The 25,323-nt window shown below is 41.3% G+C and overlaps 1 protein-coding gene across 8 annotated transcripts in view; it reads right to left on the bottom strand.

The window, feature by feature from the left end:
* dnmt3ab (DNA (cytosine-5-)-methyltransferase 3 alpha b) overlaps positions 1 to 25,323 on the bottom strand; it is a 64,232-nt gene that overhangs the window by 14,516 nt on the left and 24,393 nt on the right. For 3 of the 8 annotated variants that reach the window (XR_008396946.1, XM_017476842.3, XM_017476841.3), the window contains exons 5-16: positions 24,065 to 24,111; positions 23,310 to 23,459; positions 11,174 to 11,500; positions 10,720 to 10,878; positions 10,425 to 10,532; positions 10,174 to 10,330; positions 9,541 to 9,690; positions 9,269 to 9,313; positions 7,965 to 8,044; positions 6,039 to 6,151; positions 5,059 to 5,242; positions 366 to 450 (exon numbers count right to left, since the gene is read on the bottom strand). Coding sequence is in view for 7 of the 8 variants with exons in the window: in XM_017476842.3 (XP_017332331.1) it covers positions 366 to 450; positions 5,059 to 5,242; positions 6,039 to 6,151; positions 7,965 to 8,044; positions 9,269 to 9,313; positions 9,541 to 9,690; positions 10,174 to 10,330; positions 10,425 to 10,532; positions 10,720 to 10,878; positions 11,174 to 11,500; positions 23,310 to 23,459; positions 24,065 to 24,111 (1,605 nt within the window). In the remaining variant the exon portion in view is untranslated. The other 5 variants (XM_017476843.3, XM_017476844.3, XM_017476846.3 and 2 more) reach the window with 5 other exon arrangements.

A 25,323-nucleotide genomic window follows, 5' to 3' on the forward strand; every position in this document is an offset into this window, starting at 1 on the left:
CAGGGACCGAATGTGGGCGAAGCCACGCCTTCGTTTTCAAAAGTCTTTGGTTTGGTCTGTTTACCCTGAAACACGATCCTGGAGTTTTCAAACTAAAACGGGGTCTTCGGTGTTTCCAAAAGTCTCCGCATTCAAGGGTCAAAAACACTGGAGTAGTGTAGACGACAGGCGTAACCGTAGCAACAGTTACGCGTTTTAAAACGAAAGCGCACTAGTGTGAACAGGGCCTAAGATGCAGTCCTGTCAATAACACTTTAGTCAATATGCAACAATGTAAAGCCACCATAAGGAAAAGACGGCTGTAATGTGATCAGCACAACGTCCTGCTGAGAGTACAAAAACAAAAGTGTGCATTCTCCTTTCACCTGTAGCGATTCCGTCAAAGAGTGATAACACACGAATCGCCTTTCTCTTCTCTGCCAAAACGGGAGGGTAGAGTTTTGGAGGTGCCTGAGAGAGAGAAAGTATATATGAGTGAAAGGGAGGAGAGAGGGAGGGAGAGGAAGAGAGAAGAAGAGACAGACTACACAGTAAAAAGTAATGGCACATATGGGGCAGTTCCAAAATGGTTATTTTCGGTGGGCAGGGTGGAGGGCTGCGGTGGGGTGGGTAAATAGGTAACAACATAGTTGCTTTCTTCAGGCATTGCAAAGTAATGAAGCTATAGATGTACATGTGTGGTAGGCTCATACAATTTTCAAAAAGCAACAACATAATTGACAAACAATAAATATTAGTGCCTCTTGAATGGCGCAACAGAAGAATACTTTAAAAATTCTTTTACAAACTGCCCTAAAGAAGAAATGTTGTTGTTTAGCATAATTCTTGACTTGAGGTGAAATGTGTTATGGATATCGCTGCTATGGCCTCTATGTATTTTTTCTTTTGCTATTTCCCCTGTGTTTTTGTATTGTATATGTTTCAATGTATGTAACTGTTTCTTCTAAATTAAACTATTTGTGCTGATAAAACTAGCCATGCTCTCTGGGTGGCAGGGGTGACATACAGTACTCTTTCCCCTGTCAATCACAGTGACTCTCACCAATCATGGGTATCTGTGAATGTAGAAGGGGACAGACGGCGGATAGCTTTCCTCCAAGTGTGTTACGCCACCCAACATGAGCAGCGGTTCAAAAAGATTGGCTGGCTTCACATGTCTCTGAGGAAGCATGTGATAGCATTCACCCTCACAGATTGGTATCTGATGTATGATAGGAAATCCCTAAATGGTTGGTGGGAAGTGACCAAAACAAAATTAGAGAGAAGATTTATTGCAAAGCAAGGCCGTAACCACATCCTGAACACTGGTGGGTGGGGGGACCAAACCATTCGGTGGGGGGTGGGGTCACAAATGTAATGGTCCTTCTTAGTTCTCTATGTAATAAAGGCCCAAATATTTATATATACACGTCATTTATATATACACACAATGCAAGACCTTTATATTTAGGACCAAAATAACTACAATAAGGTCAATGTGTTTTACAATGCAAAACCAAGTTCGATCAGATTGTTTATTATATTTCAGATTTACTCATTCTCTAACCCCAGGCAGGCCTTTCATCATATTATGCTCAGATATAGTGAATAAAATGTTCCAAACAGTAGAGCAGACCAAATACGAATTACAAAACTTCAACTGTGTATACAGTGCTAACTTTTTGTCCTGTACCTGTCAGCTTACCCTTTTTTCTGCTATCCCAAAGAAAAAAATTATATCATTCGAGTGTCTTTTTATTATTGTCTTTTCATTATGGTCATAATGTCTCTGTAAAACGACATGACTGTCAGCTAGCCAGACGAAATTACTTACACAAATGTATTTACTAACCCTCAAGTTGTTCCCAACCAGTATTCTGTTTTCAGTGTAACACAAAAGGAGAATTTTGAAGAATGTTTACACAGCTATACAGTTATACTTTTAAGAAAATAGGATGCTGTTGATGCAATATGCACCCTGGACTGTACCATTCATTTAAAAAAAAAAAATATATGGTCTGCGCATTCAGCCAAACATTCTCCACACATTTCCACTGAGGTTTTATTCCATGTCGTGACCTTCCATGTGCTGTTTTAATTATATGGGTTTGGGAGCTTTGCCAGTGAAGCTCAACAAGATCATATTAACTTTGACATCTTTCTGGTTTATGTCTTGGGTGAATTTTATCATACAAATATGAAAAACAAAGTTGCAGGGCAGGGATGTCAAACATATAGGCCATGAGCCGATAAAGGTTCTAATCTGGTCCACCAAATAAACTTAGAAGCCGTTTTTGTTAATTATAATCCTCTTTCAATTGAGTTGAAACATTCAACAACAAAAAAGACCTAGTCTCTTTTATTCCACTAGAGGGCAAAATAGAGCAATAAACTTCACTTCATAAGCAAGCTGAAAATGTGATCCTGTAACTATGACTACATTTACATGGACAGCAGTAATCTAATTATTGACCTTAATCTGAGTAAGATAATAATGTGATTAAGGTGTTTACATGAGTCGCTTTTAGAATACTCCTGTCATGTACCCGTTTTACATGTTTTAGAACATAATTAGATGAACAGCCCGCGTCATTACGTCACCGCGCCACGCCGTCCGACGTCCCTCCAGAATTTCACATATCAACATTCAGTTCGTCTACGTTATGGTACCTTATAAAGTTTTTGGTGTTTTTATTTATTTTTTTGTGCAGTTTATTATTTGTCATGCTATACATGCTAATAGACAACTGCTTGAAGCGGTGGTTGTGTCCCAAATCGCGTAGTTACCGTCTATATAGTAGCCCACTACAGGCCTATAGTAGGAACGTATGCGATTTGGGACACAGCCGAACTCTCTTGTTCGCCGTAAAACGTAAAACTGCCGTGTGTGATCGTGTCCTGTCGCAAAATGCGGTGAAAACTCCCACACGACATTCATAATGTGATTAAGGTGTTTACATGTCACTACTACACGTCCATAATGCGACTAAAACAGGAGTACTCCACCTGTCTTAATTAGATTATTGCTTACTTCGATTATGACCTTAATTAGATTAAGGTAAGTAAAAATAGCTGTTTACATGGTAGTATCTTAATTAGAGTATGGTCTTAATCGGATTAAGAGTGGATTATTGTTGTCCATGTAAACGCAGCTTATGTTTCTTTCACACCAGTGGGGGTGAATACTTAATGCAATCACAACTTTTATGACCTTTATCTGTAAATAATTATGCAAACTATATTGTTTTTCACCAAACTTCAATATTATGGATTATTTTGTGTAGATTAATGATATACACTATATGGCCAAAAGTATATGGATGCCTGACAATGACCCCAATATGTGGGCCTTTTGCCACAAAGTTGGAGGCACATGATTGTATAGAATGTCTTTGTATGCTGCAGCATTACAATTTCCATTCACTGAAATGTAGGGGCCCAAACATGCCTCTTGACAATGCCCCTATGCACAAAGTAAGAGCCATGAAGACATGCCAAGGTTGGAGTAGAAGTTGCCTGAACAGAACCCTTGGAATTGAACCTTTGACTGAACTTGAACACCACCTTCACCCCAGGCCTCCTTGCCCAACATCAGTGCCTGACCTTATTAATGCTCATGTAGCTGAATGAATACAAACCCCAACAACCACACTCCAAAATCTAGTAGAAAACCTTCTCAGAAGACTGGAGGCTGTTACTGTATAACAGAAAGGGGCAATGGGGGTCAACTCCATATTAATGGAGGGGGGGGGGGGGGGGGGGGGGGGTTCTTAAGCTGCAGTCAGTTCATCTGTTTTCTAGGTGTTCAATCTGTTTGTGTATTCAAAATGTACCTTTCGTATAAATGCTAATAGATGAGCACATTAAAATGACAGTGATGTGTTATCAGTCTACTAAACTGATTTTTTTGGTCCAGCCCACTTGACATTGGACTAAGTGCAATGTGGCCTGTTGCCTCTGCTTTCCACTGTACTCACGTATAAATAATAGCCATCCATTTTCTGTACCGCTTATCCTACACATGGTCGCAGGGGATACTGGAGTCTATCTCAGGGAACTCGGCGGGGCACAGGTGGGGGACACCCTGGACGGGGTGGCAACCCATAGCAGGGCACAACTGCACACACACTCGCACACCCATTACAGACAATTTAGAGATGCCAATCAGCCTACAACACATGTCTGTGGACTGGGGAGGGAAACCAGAGTACCCAGAGGAAACTCCTGAAGCACAGGGAGAACACATAAGCTCCGCCCACACACACAGAGGCAGGAATTCAACCCCCAACCCCGGAGGTGAGGCAAACATGCTAACCACTAAGCCACCGTGCACCCCTGTATAAATATGAGCAAAATGGGTTAATAAAACAAAAATACAACTGTTCTCTGACTAGGAAACCACTCAGTAAAGAGTCCTCTGGCCCTTCACTCACTTCAAAGTGTGCCACATGTCTTTCCCAGCTTCTGATCTGTCTTAACCTATTTCTGTTTAATTGCTGTTAAAATGCTAGAACTGCCCCACACCTATACATACTTCCAGAAAAAAAAGAAAAAAAAAAAGAAAAGAAAAAATAACTTTTTCACATTAAATCACTTCAGTAACTGGGGCCCATTATTCGGTAATGGAGAACTGGTCAAAGTACTTCCCTGACCATAAATTTGAGATAATATAAACAATCTCAGAAGCGCTCTAACAGTCTGCCCTACGCCACTGCAGCACAGGTGGAACATGAAACAGTCCATAAAGAAATCTTCACTTAACTCCATCAGTGAGTGGATCTCAAGTCTGCACATGCTAATTTTATTAGAAAAGGCTTTTCTGGCATTGTTATGGACTGTTTATGCTTACGTCGTGTCTCAAACTGACAGCTCTTTGGCTTTCTTCAGGCTCGCTTGCGGTCTTCTATGCCATTCGTATTCTTTTGTCAAAATATGCAGAAGGTACATGATGCAGTTCCCAGGAAATCCTTTTTGTTGGGTTAGTCGTTTATAAGATGCAACAATTTCTTTCAATTGCATCATAACGTACTGTTCATGACCAATCATGCCAAAATTATAAAACTTGTGGGTGCAACTTACAAAGTCCTGGTCGTGGTTGTTGGCAAAGAAGTGTTGTAGGCGACTGGGCCAGTCAGCCCGGCGTTCCAGCAGCCCGAACTGAGGCTTCTGACCACACATATAGCAGTTCCAAGGGTCCTCCTTTATAGCAGCTTGTGCTGCACCCGGCCCGACTAACAGATCCACACACTCTACACAGAAACACCTGCAAACAAAACAGTCCGTTAAGACAATGTATTCTGACAGCAGTATCTAGGCTATGACATAACGCAGAATATATCCTCGGTCTATTACATCAGTAGTAGCAGTGACAGTTGTGTTATCATTATATCCAAGCTTCTCCTTAACATTAATATCAACTAATCTGTATTGTTAGAATCTGAGATGCATTAATACCAATAATAGTGGTATTGGGTTTGGCTTCGGTAGTGCGCATTTACTCTTACTTGTAAAAAATAAAATAAAATCTGGTACTACGTGATGTGATCTAGATGTATTTCATCATTAATGTTGGCAATCAAACTTCAGTTCTACGAGCACTGAGCACTGAGCCACGGGCACTTTCTTTCCCCATCAATCACCAGCGTCTACACACTTTGCTCACGAATCAAGGTGAAATTCATTCAACTTTTTTTCCCCATTCATTTTTTAATGACCACACTTGCTGACACTGTTCTGTGTGCTCAGGATGTCTGTCCTCACGCTCTCTATTAAAGATACTTTTTCAATGACATAACTTAAATTCAAGTAGTTCATTGTGAGCAGCTATATGTAAAACAGATGTAAATAAAATGTTACAGGATGCCACAGATTGCTTAATACTAAGTAGGTTAATCATTTCATTATCAGTATCGGAATCAGTACTGAAAATTCCCCAAAATCGTTTACTCATACTCGGTCTGAAAAAAGAATGCTTTTGATGCAACCCTGTATTCATTTAACTGTGCAAAAGCCCATTACGATGGTGCATTAACAAACTGAACAGTCTGTGGTGGTTGCACCTGCAGCAGTTATTGTTTCCACACATGAGCACCTCCCTCCCTCCACAGCAGATTGTGCAGTAAGACTGGTATCCGTCGTCGTCATACTGGTACGCACACTCCAAGAAGCAGTTCTGTAACACAACAGCATTACACACTAATGAACACAAAGCTTGAGTTTGTCTCACTAATACACAAAAGTATTAGTATATGAGCGCTTTATTAGGAACACCTGTACACCTGCAAGTTCGTGCAGGTATCTAACTGTAATTATCTGCCGATCGTGTGGTAGCAGTGAAATGCATAAAATCATGCAGACACGGGCCAACAGAATTTTCAGGGTAATGTTCATATCAACCATCAGTGTGAGGAAAAAAAATTAGATTTTGACCGAGGCATTCTGGTGACACATGGGCTGGTTTGAGTATTTAACTGCTGATCTCCTGGGATTTTCACACACACACACACACACACACACACACACACACACACACACACACACACACAGCAGTCTCTAGACTTTACTCAGAATGGTGCAAAAATGAAAAAAAATCCAGTAAGCGGCAGTTCTGTGGAATGGAAACGCCTTGATGAGAGCGGTCAACAGAGAATGGCCGGACTGGATCAAGCTGACGGAAAGGCTACAGTAACTCATAACGACTCTGTACAACTGCGGTGAGCAGAAAAGCCTCAATGCACAACATGTCGAATCTTGAGGTGGATGTGCTACAACAGCAGATCATATCGGGTTCCACTTCTGTCAGACAAGAACAGAAACTGAGGCTACAGTGGCACAGACTCACCACAACTGGACAGTTAAAGACTGGAAAAATGCAGCCTGGTCTGATTAATCTTGATTTGTGCTGAGGTAAACAAATGGTCAGAATTTGGCACCAACAGCATGAATCCATGGACATAACCTGCGTTGTGTCACCAATCCAGGCTGGTGGAGGTGGTGTAATGGTGTGAGGAATGTTTTCTTGGCACATTTTGGGCCATTAATACCAATCGATCATCACTTGAATGCCACAGTATATTTGAGTATTGTTGCTGATCATGTGCATCCCTTCATGTCCACAATTTACTATCTTCTAATGACTACTTCCAGCATGACAATGCACCGTGTCACAAAGCAAAAGTCGTCTCAAAATGGTTTCATGTGCATGACGATGAGTTCAGTGTTCTTCAGTGGCCTTCAGTCACCGGATCCGTTTCCAATAGAACATCCTTGGGACGTGGTAGAACAAAAGGGCACCTGAAAAATCTGCAGGAACTGCATGCTCATGTCAACATGGACCAGAATCTCAAAGGAATGTTTCCAACATCTTGTGGAATCCAGGCCACAAAGAACTGAGGTTGTTTTCACAGCAAATAGAGGGCCGACCCAGTATTAGTACAGTGTTCCTGATAAAGTGCTCATTGAGTGTATATGTACGTTTGTTCAAATGATTTTGGAATAGGATCAGAGGGATTCTAATTCACAATATTAATCTACACTCTCAGAGAAAAAGGGTGCTAAACTGTACTATTACTTGTTGCTGGGGTGGTACCCTCAAGCATACACCTTTTGTACTTTGAGTATGTATATTCTACCTAGAAAGGTTTAAGGATACACTATATAGACATTTATTTGCTCTTATTTGTTCTATTTGTATTTACTGAAGTTATTGTTTAGTCACTTCTATTAAAGAAAGATTGTGTGTTCTTTTCTTTTGACTTTACAGAGCCTCACCACAAGCATTTGGATTTACAATAGTCTCTGGCATACTGTGCATATAACAAATAAAATGACTGTCATTTGCAGGGAAAAGACACACATTATAGGTACAAAAAAAAAAAAAAGATACAAGTATATCACACCAGAGAGAAGAAAAAGTCCAGGTTAGTACCATTTTTTCTATGATTGGTGGCTGGGCACAAGGCTGATAACAAAAAGCTAGCTTCTACCTTACAGCTTTGGCACATTCCTCCACTGAAGAGTGGGTGCTCACGGGAAACATTCAGGGTTCCACAGGAGATACAAATGTCTGTGAGAAAGTAAGGAGAAAGTAAGGTCCTTTGTGGTTTCAGCGTCTTAAGGCCAATTTATACTTCTGGTTAATACATATTTGCTTCTTTGCGTCGTGACACAGAGAGAGGGATCATGGGTAAAACGTGGCATGCAGAGACTTGCTAGCGTACAGTCCTCATAGCTGTGTTTCGGGTGAACGCTAATTGTCTGGTGGAGTGGCGTGTCGGTTGCGTAGACGTAAACGGTCTATTTCAGATTAAGGTTGTTTAAATCATAGGAATACTGTTCAAAATACATCTGAGGTTCAAGCAATAACAATGCTAATCAATAAAATTGTCCCTGATCCAGAACGTTCCGTCTTCTACACACGAGCTCATGCTCTGAATCTGCTTTTTGAATGTGTGGCCCGTTAAAACCCTTAAAACAGCTTGTGACAGAAATGCATGCAAAAACCTCTGGAAAGTCTCAGTATAAACATCTTCACTGTGAGTTTTTCAGACTGCTGTTTTTAATTCTAACTTCTCCTCTATGATTAAAAACTCTGAACAGTGAGTAGAAATGAACACGAGTGAGTTTTTCTCCCTGCGATTCATGATACGGTCGCATTACTGTATAATGGATTTGTTTACGGAAAACTACAATCACGATATCGTATTAATATAAATATATTGTATAATGTGTGAGGCTTTGTAATGGCTGTAGTTCATTATAATGTCCAGTTTAATCCTGGTGGTTCACACACTTAATGTGCTCTTTCTTCTAATAGACTCCCAGGAAAACAGAGTTTAGGTGAAGTAAACCACAGCAAGTCAATACAAATAAAAACGAAAGCATCCGTCAATCAGTGGATTGAAACGCTAGTTAAACTGAAGTGCTTCAATACAGGAGCCGCTCATACTACTAAATACAGACGAGTTAAAACACTCCAGAAATGATTTCAGGGAGAATTCACTTGGTTTGTAATGAATCACTTTTGAAAACAAATTTATGCCGTGCTTCTATTTATATCTTCTATTTATTATTCCTAAAGTGAAACACAGGACTCACACTGTTTTGGTCCTTCTTCGCTGTCTAATACCGTACATTTTGGTGTGGATCATGCGACAGCACCTTCTAGAGGACACATTTGTCCAGAAGGTGTAAGCAAAAGCGTCCTGCCATGCACTCAGAAGTACAAATCAGCCCTTAGAGTTCATGGGAAACGCTTTACAAGTCAGCAGACTCTATCATAAATAAATACCTTCGATATTCCTGGACTTCTGGCGCACTTCGTATACAAGCCTTTCTGCAAAAAAGCAGAGAAGAAAGGGTCATTAGGACTATCTGATTCCCTGTGTAACTTTTACAGCCTAATGTTTACCTTCAAGTGCTTAGCATTTGAGGCTGATAATCTTGATTAGAGGCATGTGCTTATGTGAGAGGTTGGGTGTGTGTGTGTGTGTGCGCGTGAGCGTGTGTATGAACTCACTGAACTCCATGGCCCTGTATGACTCAGTGAGAGTGAATGCTCACCTCGGGTTCTCTCATCGACGATGTCTTTCACCTTGGGCTTCTCAGTCCCTGTGCTTTTACGAGGCCTTTTGGCAGGTGGGGGTGCATAGGCTGCGGCTTCGGGCTCCACCCACATTTCCGGGTACACTTCCTTATATGGGTTGCGCTCCTCTGTGAAAAGCCGTGTCGACAAATCAGATCAATCGGAAACAGACTGAAGAATCATACTCTGAACATAGAAAGCCGGTATGTGATTTAGCCTGTCACTGAGTGATGGTTATAAACCCAGAGCACTTAGCTCCCGAACACCAGTGTGTACACGGGCTTTCAGGATAAGCACTTGGATTTGAACATAGTTGAACAAAGAAAAAAAATGAAAGAAAGAAAAAAAAAACACTAGATCGGTTGTGAAGATCCCTGAGAGTTCCCAAAAACCATTATACACATCAGGAATGCAGCACCACATCTCTCAAATAAAAACTGTTTGAAGTTGTTTTCTTCAACAACATACATGTACAAGGCTTAGAAACAAATCTACAACAAATTCCCAGCATCTGACTTCACTTCAAGTATGTGTCTTCGCTTGTACAGGAATGTCTTTTAACCACATAGGCCCCATGATCCCTTTCAAACGAGCAAGGCAGTAGCGTTTACCTTCTGGTGGCTCCAGGCCCTTGGGGCCAGTGGGCTGGAATCCTGTCATGGCCCATTCAATCATCTGCTTGTTCTGCATGTCCACCGACTTACAGGTGTCAGTGTCGTCATTCTCAGGACAGGTGAGGAACACTTTTCCTGCTCTACTGCTGGCTACCTGAAAATAACATTTCAGTGGACAGGTGCGCTGGTCACATTTCTGCACAAGACAAAACCCATAGTTGAATACGCTTGAGACTTTTAAGTCGTACCTGTAGCACCTCATAGATGGCTTTCTTGTACATTGGCTGTTTGTTGTAAGTTGGATGGTGAAAAGCATTGCAGAAGGAACTCAAAGGCAACAATTTCTCAACACAGACCTAAAAAAGAAGGAATATTCAGAACACAACGTCAACTATAAGTGCTGATGCACCATTCATTGGAATATTCCTAGGAGATATTTAGAATGACATGCCCAGTTTTCCTGGGATAGGCTCTGGATCCTGACCAGGATAAAGCGGTTACTGAAGATGAATGAATGTAATTGATGTGACTTGAAATACATACCACAGAGAATTTGCCATCACCGAACCACATGACCCATCTGGTTCCCTCGGCAGCTCGGCTTCGGCCAGTCATCCACCAGGAGACGATGCGTCCTGGCCACCAAGAGAAACCCCGCAGTTTCCCCCACACCAGCTCACCAATGCCAAAGCCTCTGCCATCCTGTACATACCACATAAACCTCATCATCCGGTCCATAGGGAGTTCTGTTGCACAGTATCTGTTCTTGTTACTAAGCCTTTTATCATTACTACAGGGTAACAAGCCACTATTTTATACATGTCATACGATCTCAAGAGACTTAATCAATCAGAAGTGCTGGCAGGTTTTGATCAATAGCATATTAAACGCTGTTCCAAAATTAGAGGCTTTAATCCACAATCATGCTTCAATTTGTCATTCTTTATCAATTATAATGACAGTGACAAATGTACACTTGCTGAAGATGTGGCACTACCTCATACTCAGCCTCTGTGTCGGTGGACTTTGGTGAGGTCTTATCTCCGTCCCCTATAGGCACTGGTTCTGGTGTGGTGGCCACTGTAGGGGATGCTGGGTCTGTAGGCTGTTGCTGTTGCTGTTGCTGGGGTATAGGCTGTATTTGTGGTTGTGGTTGAGCTTTGGGAAGAGCCTGGATTAGTTGCTGCTGTTGCTGTGTTGGTGGTGGGGGGTCAGTGGTCAGTGGGCTGTTGATGGTGCCACAGGCTGTCTGAGGCTTGGCCTCCACCTCTTCGTGCTCCTCCATTGAGTTCATTATGGAAACCAGTTTGGCCTTCTTCTCCGCCTGCAGCAAGTGGGACAGGAACAGAGAAGAGAAGAGAGGTGAAACGCATTCAGCAGAGGCAGACTTGCTTTGACAGCCCCTTCTGAGAATGACGCGGCTCCATGACAATAATCACTAGGTCTGTTTACACTACAGTAATCCCAGATGCCGACACAAATATTTCCAGGTCTCTTGATTAAGAGTGAGCAACTCCCTTTTGAGACTGAGGAAGGTCGAGAGAAAGGAAAAAAAAAATGGAAACAATCCCCCCGATCTCCTAAACAGAAAGCCATTTGCGGCCCCTTTGAAGCCATGACGCTTCTGTTGTGGTTGAGGTGCACAGAAAACAGCATGGTGCAGAGTTCACCGAGTTTGTCGAACCGGACTCATTAGGTCAACAACAGAGGACGTGAGCCAAGCTGTGACTTAAGCTGCTCACAGTTAAATCCCCAACAGCTGCGCACATTCTGCAACCTCTCTCTTTTTGTTTCTCGCTCTCTCTTTCTCTGTAGTATAGTCACTCACGTGAACTGTTTTTATAGCTGTATGCTTTTCTGCTGCCAGCAACCAACATCATCTCAGGTTTCAATCACCACAGATGTAAATTGGCCAAGGCAAGTCTGAAAGGAGCAAGAAAAAGGCATTGCTCTTTTGTTTCTCTTCCTCTTTGTTCACCCACTGTATATAGCAAGCTCCAGAATTATTGGCACCCTTGGTAAAGATTGGTAAAACGTTATACAACTGTTCGTGGTTAATCAGACTAATATACAAATACTAACCTTTAACTGAAGGTAAAACCTTTATTCCAAGAAAATTAAACGACCCGTATCAAAAATATATGTTCTAACAAAACCACAATCACTGATATCCTTGTATTTAGTACTGTATGACCTGCCATTGCCAATATAACAGTATTGCGTCTTCTCCTATAAAGCTTGATGAGGTTCCACTTATAGAGAACAGGAAACTGAGACCACTCCTCGCCAGATCCTCCGGGGGTCAGAGGACTGGAATGGCTATGAACAAGTTTGAATCTGTAATCACTTTGCTTGGATTTGGATGTATGTTTTGAATCACTGTCCTGCTGGAAGACCCAACTAAGACTCAATTGTAGCTTCATGGGAGAGGCAGCCAGATTTTCCCTTAAAATCTCTTGCTACTTCATGGAGTCCATGATGCCATGTATCCTAACAAGAGTCTTTAGAGGAAACAGAAAAACAGCCCCAAACTCAACACAAAACCTTTACCATACTTTACATCATCCCTCATTTTACGATAAACCCACTTTGAGTGTTTGTTGCCAAGATGCTCTATTTTTGTCTCTTCTGACCACAGAAACCAGTACCAGTAAAAGTTCCAGTAGTGTCTAGTAAACTCCAGGTACTTACACTTGTGGTTAGAATGAAAACGCTTTCTTCCGGCATGCCTTACAAATTGTTTGTTGGCATTAATTGTAGATTTGGAGACTTAGTGACCCTAAAATGCTTCTGTAAACCTCCAAATGTGATGCTTGGAGACATTTTTGCTTCTCTAACCTTCTACTAATTGTGCACTGGGGGAAAATACCCCTGCATCCTTTTCCAGGCATGTTCATTACAGCTCCTGTTGGTTTAAACTTCTTAATTACTGTCCAAAAGCAGATATGGGCTCTGTTTTAAAAGGTGTGTAGCTACCGTATTTTTTAAAAAGCCGTTGCCTAATTTATGAAGGTTAACACACTTTTGTCTCGTTTCATTTGTGAAATCTTCTCCATGTTGATGAATGATGTGTTACATAATATTTACACCCCAGAGAAACAGGAAGTCACAGATGAGTGTCTAATGAAAACACTCAGGTGAGCTTTAAAAAAAAAAAAAGGTACAATATAAATAGGAATATTCTAATATTACTAGACAATAAGTGATACAGGGTGTTTTGTTTTTTAGGGTTTTTGGGGTTGACTGTATGTTTACAATCACACAGATCCACAAGGGGGAGTGAAGCCAGGAGCACTGAGTTTACACACTCCTAGTCAAATGCTTGGACACACCTGTACGCTGGTGAAACAATATTTATGTCATTTAGCAGACATCCTCATCCAGAGTAACTTACATTTATCTCATTTATACAACTGAGCCTTTCAGGGTTAAGCGCCAAGCAGGTGCAGATTGGTGGTGCTGGGATTTGAACTCATGACCTTCGGATCAGTAGTCCAACCTCTTAACCACAACAAAAAAATCCTAACTAACTGTGTTTAAAAATCATAACTAGTTTATATTTTAAACAGTGTTTCTGATGAAGCTTTGCGCACTCTTGGCATCTTAACCAGATTCATGCTGGACCTTCACCAAGGGGGCTTTTTATTTTATTTAATTTTTTTTGCCAGGCCGAGCACTTGTTGGATGCTTCTCCTAAATTCTACATAAAAACTACTTGTTTGGAAAGACACTTTAATTTTAATGTCCAAACTACTCCTTAATTAAATAAATTGCCATTAACGTCACTATGTATGTTTGTGTTAGCAACTAATTTCGACCACAGTTCCCTATCAAAATGTCCTCAGGACAATGAAAATATATTTACTCTAGTGTGTCCAAACGTTTGATTAGATGCAGTGTGTGTGTCAGAGAGAGATAGACAGAGAAGAAGAAGAACAAGAACAAGAAGACGAAGAGAGGAGGGTGATGATGTGGAGTAGAAACATGTGGCCTCCACTTTAGTTTATAAATATCTGTACAGCTTCCCTGGCTGCTTCAAAGCACTAGGCCATATGCACTAAAATGTTTGGCACGCCCTCAACAGAGACCGTAGTTTTTTGTGAGCGGCTTTGTCTGTACGTGCACACGTATGTATGTTGGTATTATATCCCTAAAAATTCTAGGTGAATCAAGTCAGCTAGACACACAATTGCATTAAAAAGAATCCGCAATCTACACCTTTATCTGAGCCAAATATTTGTCAGGGTTCCCTGTACTGATTGAACCTCCTAGACTGTTCATTATTGTAGAGAATTTATATTTGATAGAATAAACCACACACCTATCAGGAGGAAATAACGCAGACTGAGTGAAGTTGCACTTGGCATAGAAAGTCTTATGTAAAAAGGAAGGGGGATGGGGGGAGTGGGGGTGGGGGTTACACCATTTTGTTGCATGCTTCCCTAAGAATAAAGGAATGAGGGGAATTGTGAAAGTAGGGGGAAGAATCTTATCATGCCCGCTTTCTCCAGCGGGAGTAAGGAAGGGGTTGTTTATCTAGAAAATCAGTTGAAAACGAACTCCCCCAACACCCGCTGCTCACAGCTCTGGGAAGTAAAGAAGAGTGAGGTGGCTATAAGAATTCGGGGTTTGTTTCTGGATGTTTTCCCAGTTGTAAATGCCCCCTTCTCAGGGGCCTCACTGCGGGAAGAGTTTGACTCTCCAAATCACAGGAGAGGAGGAGGGGAGGCATGGAGGGTGGAGGGTTATGGAAGTACAGTACAGTACAGTCTTTATCACTCACACACACTCATACACACTCACACACACACTACTGATAGCTTTGGCAAGACCAAGGCATCTGTGCCACAGGTCGTGTGTGAGGCAGAAAGCAAACGAAGGAATCGTCTGTACTGCTGGATCAGCTAGTAAGCACCACTGACGATATAACCGACAAAATAAATCAATCCAAATTAGCTTTAGTTTTAGTTTGTAACAGATCAGAGGGCACAGCAAAGACAGGCTGCTGTCTGATGAAATAGGGAAAAGAAATACTTTTTCCGTACGACACTCCAACACATGGTGGGGACTTGTTCAAATCATAACCCAGTGTCTTGTCTCTTGTGCTCATGGGTCAAAACCAGTCATGAAAGGCCCAAGAAGGCAGCAGGGGCAATCAGTTATGATAATGGAGCCCAGCCTGCTCTCTGGATGAAAAGAACATCCCTGAGGCAATACCACACACACACACACACACATATGAACGCTCACCCTGAATGAACGCCATCTATAATTTCATGGTGTGTCTCCAAAGTAATATGAGTGCAGTGTACAATGGGTTTTAATAACTATAAATAAATTAAGGAAGGAAGTGAAGTGACCTAAACTTTGAGGTTCCACTCTCTTCAGGCACACTACAGAGGGCACAGCGCAGGACACACGTGGTTTCTACTACAGACGGTAGATAGTCTTATAACTGAGCTTACAGAAAATCGTGCTGAATGGTTATTTATGGTTGATGTCTGAAATGGTTATGGCACTGACAAAACAGAGTCAGCAAACGTTTCTGCACAGAGTCAGCGTCACTACAACGAGATACACGACTAAACCCATAGCTTTCACTAGTGAACTTTTCTAGGAAAAAATGTCACAGCTGGATCGATTCTTGACGATCCAAGCAGACAAGCTAATATCATTTACATACTACACATAACATGTTGAGATACTTCAAGCACCTTGGGCCAGACTTACGAAACATGCTTAAGAATAAAATTCCTAACGGCGATTTTCTTCTTATTTTAACTTAAGGAAAAAGGTTTCGTTTTTTTTAGATTTTTAATTTTTAAAAAGAATATTCTTAAAAATCATCATAAATAATCTTTTTTTTTTTTTTTTTTTTAAATCTTAAAGTTAGGATAACTGCCAACTAGATCCCCAAAGAGGACGATTTTATGACGAATTTACTGGGTTGTTTCAAATACTAAACATTATTTAAAAATCATCAAACTTGCAACATTTAATAAATACTGTATAACTACAACATTTCTTATATGAACTCACATACTTGGATTATTGGTTTCCACTTTCTAGCAGTTAATTCTTCTACAGCGTGATGGTTAATGTCGGTTAACGTTGTTAAACATACACATCTCACGCCTTTTACATTTGAATAAATGATCTGGAAGTGATTGCTACTTTCAATTTTTTTGTTAAAAAAAGGATAATAAAATGGAGGTATAGGTATTACACAAGTCATTTTAGTGTTAAGAAGATTTTTGATCATTTTCATAAGAAAATATTTGAAACCTTGAGAATTTCACTTAGGAACATTCTTGCAAACTTCTTAGAATTGATCTAAACTTGAACTTTCTTGACTTCTTTCTTAAGAAGATTTTTGTGAATCCGGCCCCTGCTGTCTCCATATGACGACTTAAAACGAGCCCCAAACACAAACGTCTTTCTAGAGATGAGCATTATCTCTTGCTTGAAATGAGTCAAAATGTCTAGAAATCAGCCTAATAATCTTGCATTTGTTTTATTGCAATCTCAAAAGGAAGGAATAAAACGCGATAATAAAACATGATGTGGCGTGCTGTTATATATAATAATCAGTGCCTGGGTGGTGTGATGCACCCCACTGCAAAGCTGGTTCTTTATCTTTAACAGAATGCCGAGAAAGCGTTTTATTTCTTATACCACACTAATCTGTCCACAGTTACATATCTGAATTTATTCATGAACATGTACTTTTAACTGTTTAGAGTTACCTTAAACGCTGTTGAGCATCCGCAAAACACGCTAGTTCCTGATATCGTTTACGTTAACGGCAGCCATAAACACTCGTTCCCTCACCGGCCTTGAAGTTAATAAGCTGAATAGAATCGCAGCTTGCCATGTTACTGAGAAACCAGCAAGCACAAAGTCCTCGATCTACTTTCCCGTGCCTGAAAACTTATGAACCGCCACAAAGCTCTGACATTGATGACGCCTTGTTTTTAAAATAAAATTTCTCCCTACAGAAAACATCGCCATATTAACAACTTTCCTTCAAATTAAATAAATGGTTTGTTTTTTTTAACCTGTTTATTATTAGCTTTAGATTAGGTAGATCCAACACCATATGAGCCCCTAGGAACGAGAAACGATAGCGTATTACAATGAGTGCATTAACATAAACCTATGATTTGAATTGCAGCCAGCATTTTTTTTTCCACTGTATTTTCAGGATGTCAATATCGGTGAGTAAACACCCCAAAGTGACTACACACACACCAAACAGGTTGTCTATGTAAAAGCTCAGTACAATATAAGGAAGATGCCCTTGAGAGAACTGTTCAATGCTTCCTCTGGCAGTGTGAAATTGAAATGTGACATTCCTGTGGAGTATGAATTGCCATCATCGTCATGATGTGACGATCGCATATATTTTGACGTGACCTCTGTGAGGGGCCGAACAAAGCGCCCTCACTTCTTGGCCTCTGGAGAGCACAGGACAGAGGATGCATCTGGCCTCCATTGTAGAAAGTCCTTTAAAGAGCTCCAACAATTAGGAGCCTTACAAGGGTCAGCCTTGCAAAAAGGAACCGAATCAGGTGCTAATAAAGAAGCTCTTTCAAACACTCACTCTTCTCTTCCTTTCTACTAGCATTGACAAAAAAATCTTTTCTTTTCTTTTTTTTTTTTGGTCTTCAAAATTCTGTCATTTCACTAATAACTGTTTATTAATTGGCAAAATATTATGTTTAAAAGTGCCAGGCAGGACTAAAAGCCTGGCTGTGTTTGTGCTGCTAGCCTTGACCCACAGCTCTGGCAGTGCGCATACGCCATGCAGGTTCACTGGGTTCGTTCTCTTCATTTGCATATTCTTAAAAAGACAGGCACCACATTTCCGTTTCTACACAAGCCAGGGTGAAAGACAATATTTACATGCTTATACCGTTTCTTCCCGGAATCCAGAGAAAGAGATAAGCTTATCAGCATTGCTCAAATCAACAACGACTGCACTAAACGGCATATTTTCCTCCAAAGCTCTGACATTCAGCAGAAAATACATCACTACTTTGTAGCTTGTTGCTTTAAACAGACACAGGAAAAAGCGTGCATAAACAACCAGCATGTAACATCTTAAACTTCTCAGCAATTTGATGCAAAATTGCAGCAGACACTTTGAAAGAAACTGCAGCAGAGACACTGAAACAGGAAATACTTTGAGCATGCGGCGATCCCCTGCGATTACATACAGTCAAACAAATCTACTTTTTTTTCCCCCGCGGACTCCAGCGAACGCCTGCGCTCCCTCCTCTCCGAACTGAAAGAGACGGGTTTCCTTTAAGCCACCAAGAGCAGATGGTCCATAACAAGTCTCCTGGAAATACCTGAAGTCAGCATATTTCCCCCCCAGCAAAGTCTACTCAAACCTGCACGCTGACACCAACAGCCCCCACCCCCACCCCTCCACACACACACACACACACACACTCCCGGCGCTATCGACAACAAACAACCCAGCCGACCTACCCATGCACGCCTGCGCTCAGCACTTTAAATCCAACGTGTGTCTCCCAGGCTTTTTTTTTTTCCCTTGCCCCCACTCTCGGGTTAGAGGAGACCACTCAAAAAAAAGAGCAAGGAAAAAAATAGAAAGCATGAACATTTCTTTGTCTGGGAATTCAGGGTCAGGTGGTTGTCGACAGGAATTCTGGTTGGCTAGAGAGGACTTGCAAAGTGTTGGCAGGCAGCCAGGAGGCCGTCTTGCAAGGAGCTCTGGAAACTTGCTGCAAACCTCATCTTCACCCTTATATCCATGGCACTGGGATCATTTCCATAGTAGAGAGGAAGGATGGTGAGAAGTGAAGACGGAAAAGGGGTGGGAAGGAAGAATGGACTGCACACTTATTTAAACAGAAACATGACTGACTTCACTCATATCCTCGATTCTCTTCAAGGCACTACTTTTATACCATAACTACTACTTCAACGAAGCTCGACTCACTACACTGGTACTGTAACTGGTAAGAAGAAGCACCTCGACATTCCCAGTCAGTTGTGTTTTGAACTATTTTGAGCTGAGACCTGCACGAAAGCATGACGACAGAGAGGTTTGAAAACAAGCTGAACAATGTATTCAAATATGAACTCTTCTACAAAATGCTTACCCAGACAGAGAGAGGGAGAAAACATACCCTGACTTTACCCGATGGACAATTCCAAACGTCCATGTGGGTGCCTGCTCCACTGGAATGTTACGATGATCACGAGACAACTGCGTATCCTGCTAATTTGGCAATATTTTCAGCTGCCCTGACATTTTTATGGCTTCTCCTCGGTCCTGCTTGGACAAAGGGCAAAGGGGGTAGGGAAAAGGCTTGGGGGGAGAGGGGGGGGGGCAGTCGTCCAATAGTAGGCCCCATTCGGTTGCCATGGAGACAGAAAATTATGTAACATGGAGGCTCTCACTGTACCCTACATTACTAGAAGGAGAAATGTCTCTTGCCAGCAAAAGACTGGAAAGACATTGGAAAGATGCCCTACAAGTGACTGCCTGCAGCTCAGTGAGCACCGCGCACACCATCATCCTCTTAAAGGAGAAATCCACCCTGAAAGACTCACACATTAACATTTAGAATTACACAAAAATTAGTTATGGTTCATTAATTTGATTGGTCAAGTGCGGTTCCAAGAGTGCTGATATTTAGTATAACGGCACTGGGACATTTCACTGTGTGGATCGCTCGCATGTCTGTGTTTGCAAATTTCAATCCTAGCATTAGTCAGCTACGTTAAACCCGTTACTGCACTTACAGGCTGCCAGTCAGTTTGTGCATTACCATGGCAACAGGCAACGCTCTATCCAGCTGTGACTCTGGGAATTATTTCCGTTGACAGAGGAATAATAACAAAGCATTGGATCATATCGTGTTGGAAATATCAGTTACTCAGTCCCTCGAGGATTTTGCGATGGCAGAAATGAATGCAAAATAAAGCAAACTCCGCAATATTCGGAGGAGCTTGCAATTTTCCTTAATTACCGCAGATTTGGGCCAAGGCGCATCATGTGACGTCGACACAACACACATTCAGCCACAGCCCTCTTCGATTCACGCGTGTCGAACATGATTATGGCTAAAAGATCTCATTTACCAACAAACATCACTGCGAAAGACCGTGCAAAACAATTTCGCGCAGTTGCAGTTTCGCAGCAAAATCAAGCATTTTTGGCGGCGACAATCACGAAAAAACTCTGGGAAATCCTTACAGACTGATTACTTCATATTCATTTCTTATTAACAGAGCGATTATATAAAAGTAATATCCATTCGCAACCATGCTGTTAAGCTGAACATTGACTTGGCTATGATTATTGCAGCCTCATGCCTACAGCCGAATCACAGCCATGCCGAAATTTAGTATAACAGCACTCTTATGTGTCAGCGAGTGTGTTATTGCTGAATTAATGTGCTATTCAGTGGTGTCCAAAATGTATTTTATGAGGCAGCTTATGAGGAGTTTTCTTACACGATTTCCTCCGATGCCATTTAATTACCCATTGACAATGGTGCCAGATGCTTTGCTTCATTTCCACGTAAAGTGACCTGCGCACCTGTGCAGCAACGCTTTACTCCTTTATTCTGTCCATCTCTCTGACTTCCTCTTCTGTACACTGACTCAAATAGATAGGGTTCTAGTGGCTCGCCTTTCAAGCTAATACCGCTGTCCTCAATCGATGTTCTTGACATCTCATAGATCACTAGCTAGCCAAGTTGGTTGGGGACCACAACCCCTTACTCAGGCCAATTGCGTCATATAGCTGTGTTGCATTCTGAAACTTGGGAGTCCAACTTTTGTTATCTCCACTGTCACTGCACTGGATCTCACAATAAAATGACTGGCTGAAAAATAGTGTATGCATCAGCATGACATAATGACTAATTATTCACGGAAATAACACAAAATACAGCAACCAATGACAAATTAGCACCAGAATCACTAATCATATCACATGACCAGCACACCCCTTGTCCTTGAACATCCCAATCCAAAACCATGGGCATTAATATGGACTTTGTTGGCCTTTTGCTGCTATAATAACCTCCACTCTTTTGGAAAGGCTTTCCACTAGATTTTGTAGTGGCTATGGGCAGCTGTCCATTCAGCTACAAGAGCATTACTGAGGAAAGGCTCTGATGTAGTAAGAGAAAGCCTAGTACGCAGTCTTCAGAGTTCCAGCTCATCCCAAATGTGTTCAGGGCTCTGTGCAGGCTACTCAGTGTTTTTATGCACCGATCTTGGCATTCCGTGTCTTTATGGAGCTTGATTTGTGCACAGGAGCATTGTCATTCTGAAACAAGATTGAGCAGTCCCTCCAGGATTTCATCATTCTCCAATCACAGAAATTAATTCAAAATCAAGCAATATTCGGAGGAGCTTGCCATTTTTCCCAATGACCACAGATTTGGGCCAAGACCTCATCACGATGAGCATTCAGACAAAGCCGTCTTCGATTCACGTGCGTTGAACAGGAGTGCAGCAAAAGGGTCTCGTTTACCAACAAACATCTCTGAGAAAGACCGTGCAAAACTATTTCCTGCAGTTGCTATTTTAATTCCAGTAGATTTCTGGGGGAAAAAAAAGCACAAAAGACACAAAAAGCCAGAGGAACTCTGAGAGGAACTCTCATATTTGGCTGCAACAATCACACACACACACACACACACAAAAAAAAAAAAACCCTCTGCGAAATCCTGTATGGACTGATTTCGCCTCTAAGTTCCGGTGAACACTGTTCTCAGTTCCAGGGAAGGATAATCGTAATGCTACAGCACACAAAGACATTCTAGACAACTGGTGTGCTTTCGGATTTGTGGCAACAGTTCAGGGAACGATCCGCATGTGATGGTCAGGTGAGGTGTCCACATATTTTTGGACATGCAGTGTATTTCAATTTAGACATATTTAACGTGTTTAAGAGTTCCTGAACATCAGCATAAGTCAAGGCAGTAAAAACAGTCAGGAAAAACGACTAGAGCAACTTGAACCCGAGCTTATCAGATGAACATCTCATAATGAAAGCTTAATGATGATTAACTATCCAATCTTCCTTCTGTGTTATCCACTTATTGATTTCCAATTATGACTCTGTCATCAAGGAGGAGAATAACTTAGTCCTACTGTAGAGCTAGTAAGGAACAACACATGCTGGACCGTGCTGTTATACGAAAATAACGGCGTGATGAGAAGCACTGGGCCGTTACCACCCTGAAGTGGATTATTTTCATATAACAGCGCAACCCAAAGTGTGTTATTCCGCTTACACCAGAGCGACTTGCTATCAATTACAACTGTTCATTTATTAATCAACAGCACATCTTTTTAACTGCTTATAGTAATATTTAATGTTACAGAACATTTGCAAGACAAGTTAGATCCTGTCATCACCTACAATACGTTACAGCAGTTATAAACAGTCGTTTCCTCACCAGCCTCTCCTGTATTCTAGCTCTTTACGTTAACGAGACATTAAAATAAAAACCAACATGGCCTGTCATGTGACTGTGAAACCGGAAAGCACAAACTCCTCTGTCCTGAAGACTTTAGTTCAAAGTGCTGACAACTGAGACTCCTTCCATAAATGTTAAATAAATGTCTCCTAACGGAAAGCTTCACCACATTTACAACTATCATTTTTTTAAAAAATCTGTTTATTATTAGCCTTAGACTATGTAGAGCGTCCCTCCATATGAGCTGTTACTATAGGAATGATGCTGTACTGTTACAGAAAATTAATCAACACCATATTCTTCTAAGAATTCAAGGACAATCCACTATCACTACACACATCTAATATGCGTTAAAAAAGGATGGGATTCAGGTTTAACATACAACCAGTAAAACTGCTCATGAAATAAATGGTACCTTCAGATGAGTCATCAAATACACTTGGCTTTCGCGTGTTTTTTCCTCACTCTCAAGTCTCTCTGCAAGAATAAGTTCTTGGGTTGTAACAAACATCTCCAACTTTCAACGCCGACCCAAGACCGGCTTTTACCTTTCCCAAATCCTAACCAACACGATTAAGAGCGAATGTGATCGTGGAGCAGCACTCGTCGATGCATATAGGTCCTGCGTTTCTACCTGCCTATCTCTCCAGTACTCACCTCCATCTTCCACTTGGCCAGCAACTCCTCCCTGGTCCTCTTGCTAATGTAATAAGGATCACCGGCCTGGAAGGTTACTCTGGGCATGGGTCTCTGGCGCAGACTGATTTCCCAGCCCACTCCCCCACGTAGCCTGCCTCGAGCTCCCTGCTTAAAGGGACAAATAAAAAAAGAAAAGAAAAGAAAAGAAAAGAAAAAAAATAACCGCTTGTTTAATTCACTCACCTTATCTTTCTGTGCTAGCGATTAAAAAAAAGGGAAGGAAGCTGGTGTTTTTGGTTTCTGGCAGATCTACGGGAGAATTTGCTCGTTGGAGGTTTGGGTGTGGTCGAGGAAAAAGACCACAGAGCTGGGCAGTCTATAGAGTGTGTGAGCACTCAGACAAGGAGCTATACTTGTTGGCCTGTCTTCCTATATCCCCTCAGCCGGCCACCGCTTGCAGAGGAACGGGAATTTCCATTCAACCGGAGGACCAAGTGTATTTGATATTTCAAATCTAGTAGCCATCAGGGTACCATTTCTTTCACAACTACCCCATATCAGGAAAATAGCTTTGGAACTGTTTTTGTAATCATGCTACTAGAAACCTCTTCACTGCAAACAGAATATTGAAGAAGAAGAAGAAAGAAAAAAAAAAAAAACAATGTAGTGGAACATATTGTATACATACACACATGTATACAATGTACACGTATACAATATACAGTACACACAGAGATAGAGGACGGCTGGACCACACCATGAGAATCCCATACCTCATTCTTCGAAGAGTCCCCGATCTCGTCCTCCCGGTGCTCGACATCTAGAGAGAAACACAACCGCACAAGAAGAAATAATTACCGCAAAAGGTCTGGAAAGTCCATCCAGACGTTGTCAAACTGGAGATCGATATCTGTTAGGAAATCTAAGCTCTCCTAGTAGCTCTTCTATACGATGATCTAGAGATGAACACTCTCTTTGTACAGCGGTGCTATAAAGTTTGTGAACCCTTTAGAATTTTCTGGATTTCTTCAGAAATATAAACCTAAAACATCAGGTTTTCACACTACTTCCTAAAAGTAGACAACGAGAACCCGATTAAACAAATGAGACAAAAATATTATACTTATTTATTTAGGAAAATGATCCAATATTACATATCTGTGAGTGGTAATAATATGTTAACCTTTGCTTTCAGTATCTGGTATATGCGTTGATCAGTCCTGCGCATCGGCTTGGAGGAATTTTAGCCGATTCCTCAGTACAGCGTATTCTAATAGCCTTCTGGCTTGTCCACGTGATCTTTAGCAAACTGCAGAAGGGCAGCAATGTTCTTTTTGGAGAGCAGTGGCTTTCTTCTTGCAACCCTGCCATGCACACCATTATTGTTCAGTGTTCTCCTGATGGTGGACTCATGAACATTAACATTAAAAATGTGAGAAAGGCCTTTAGTTGCTTAGCGATTACCCGGGGTTCTTTTGTGTCCTCGTGGACTATTACACGTCTTGCTCTTGCACTGATCTTTGTTGGTCGAGCGCTCCTAGGGAGGGTAACAGTGGTCTTCAGTTTCCTCCATTTGTACACAATCTGTCTGAATGTGGATTGGTGGAGTCAAAACTCTTTAGTTTTTTAACCTTTTCCAGCCTGATGAGCATCAACAACTAATTTTTTCTGAGGTCGTCAGAAATCTCCTTTGTTCGTGCCATGATACACTTCCAAAGACATGTGTTGTGAAGATCAGACTTTCATAGGTCCTTGTTCCTTAAATACAACAAGGCGCTCACTCACACCTGATTGTCATCCCATTAATTGAAAACACCTGACTAATTTTCACCTTCAAATGAACTGTTAATCCTAGAGGTTCACATTTGATAGCCACATATATGAAATATTAGATGATTTTCCTCAATAAATAAATATCCAAGTGTTATATTTTCGTCTCATTATGTTTAATTGGGTTCTCTCTGTCTACTTTTAGGACTTGTCTGAAAATCTGCTCATGTTTTAAGGAATATTTATGCACATTTATAGAAAA

This window comes from Ictalurus punctatus, chromosome 9, assembly GCF_001660625.3.
Source record: "Ictalurus punctatus breed USDA103 chromosome 9, Coco_2.0, whole genome shotgun sequence".
In the NCBI taxonomy this organism is placed as follows: Eukaryota; Metazoa; Chordata; class Actinopteri; order Siluriformes; family Ictaluridae; genus Ictalurus; species Ictalurus punctatus.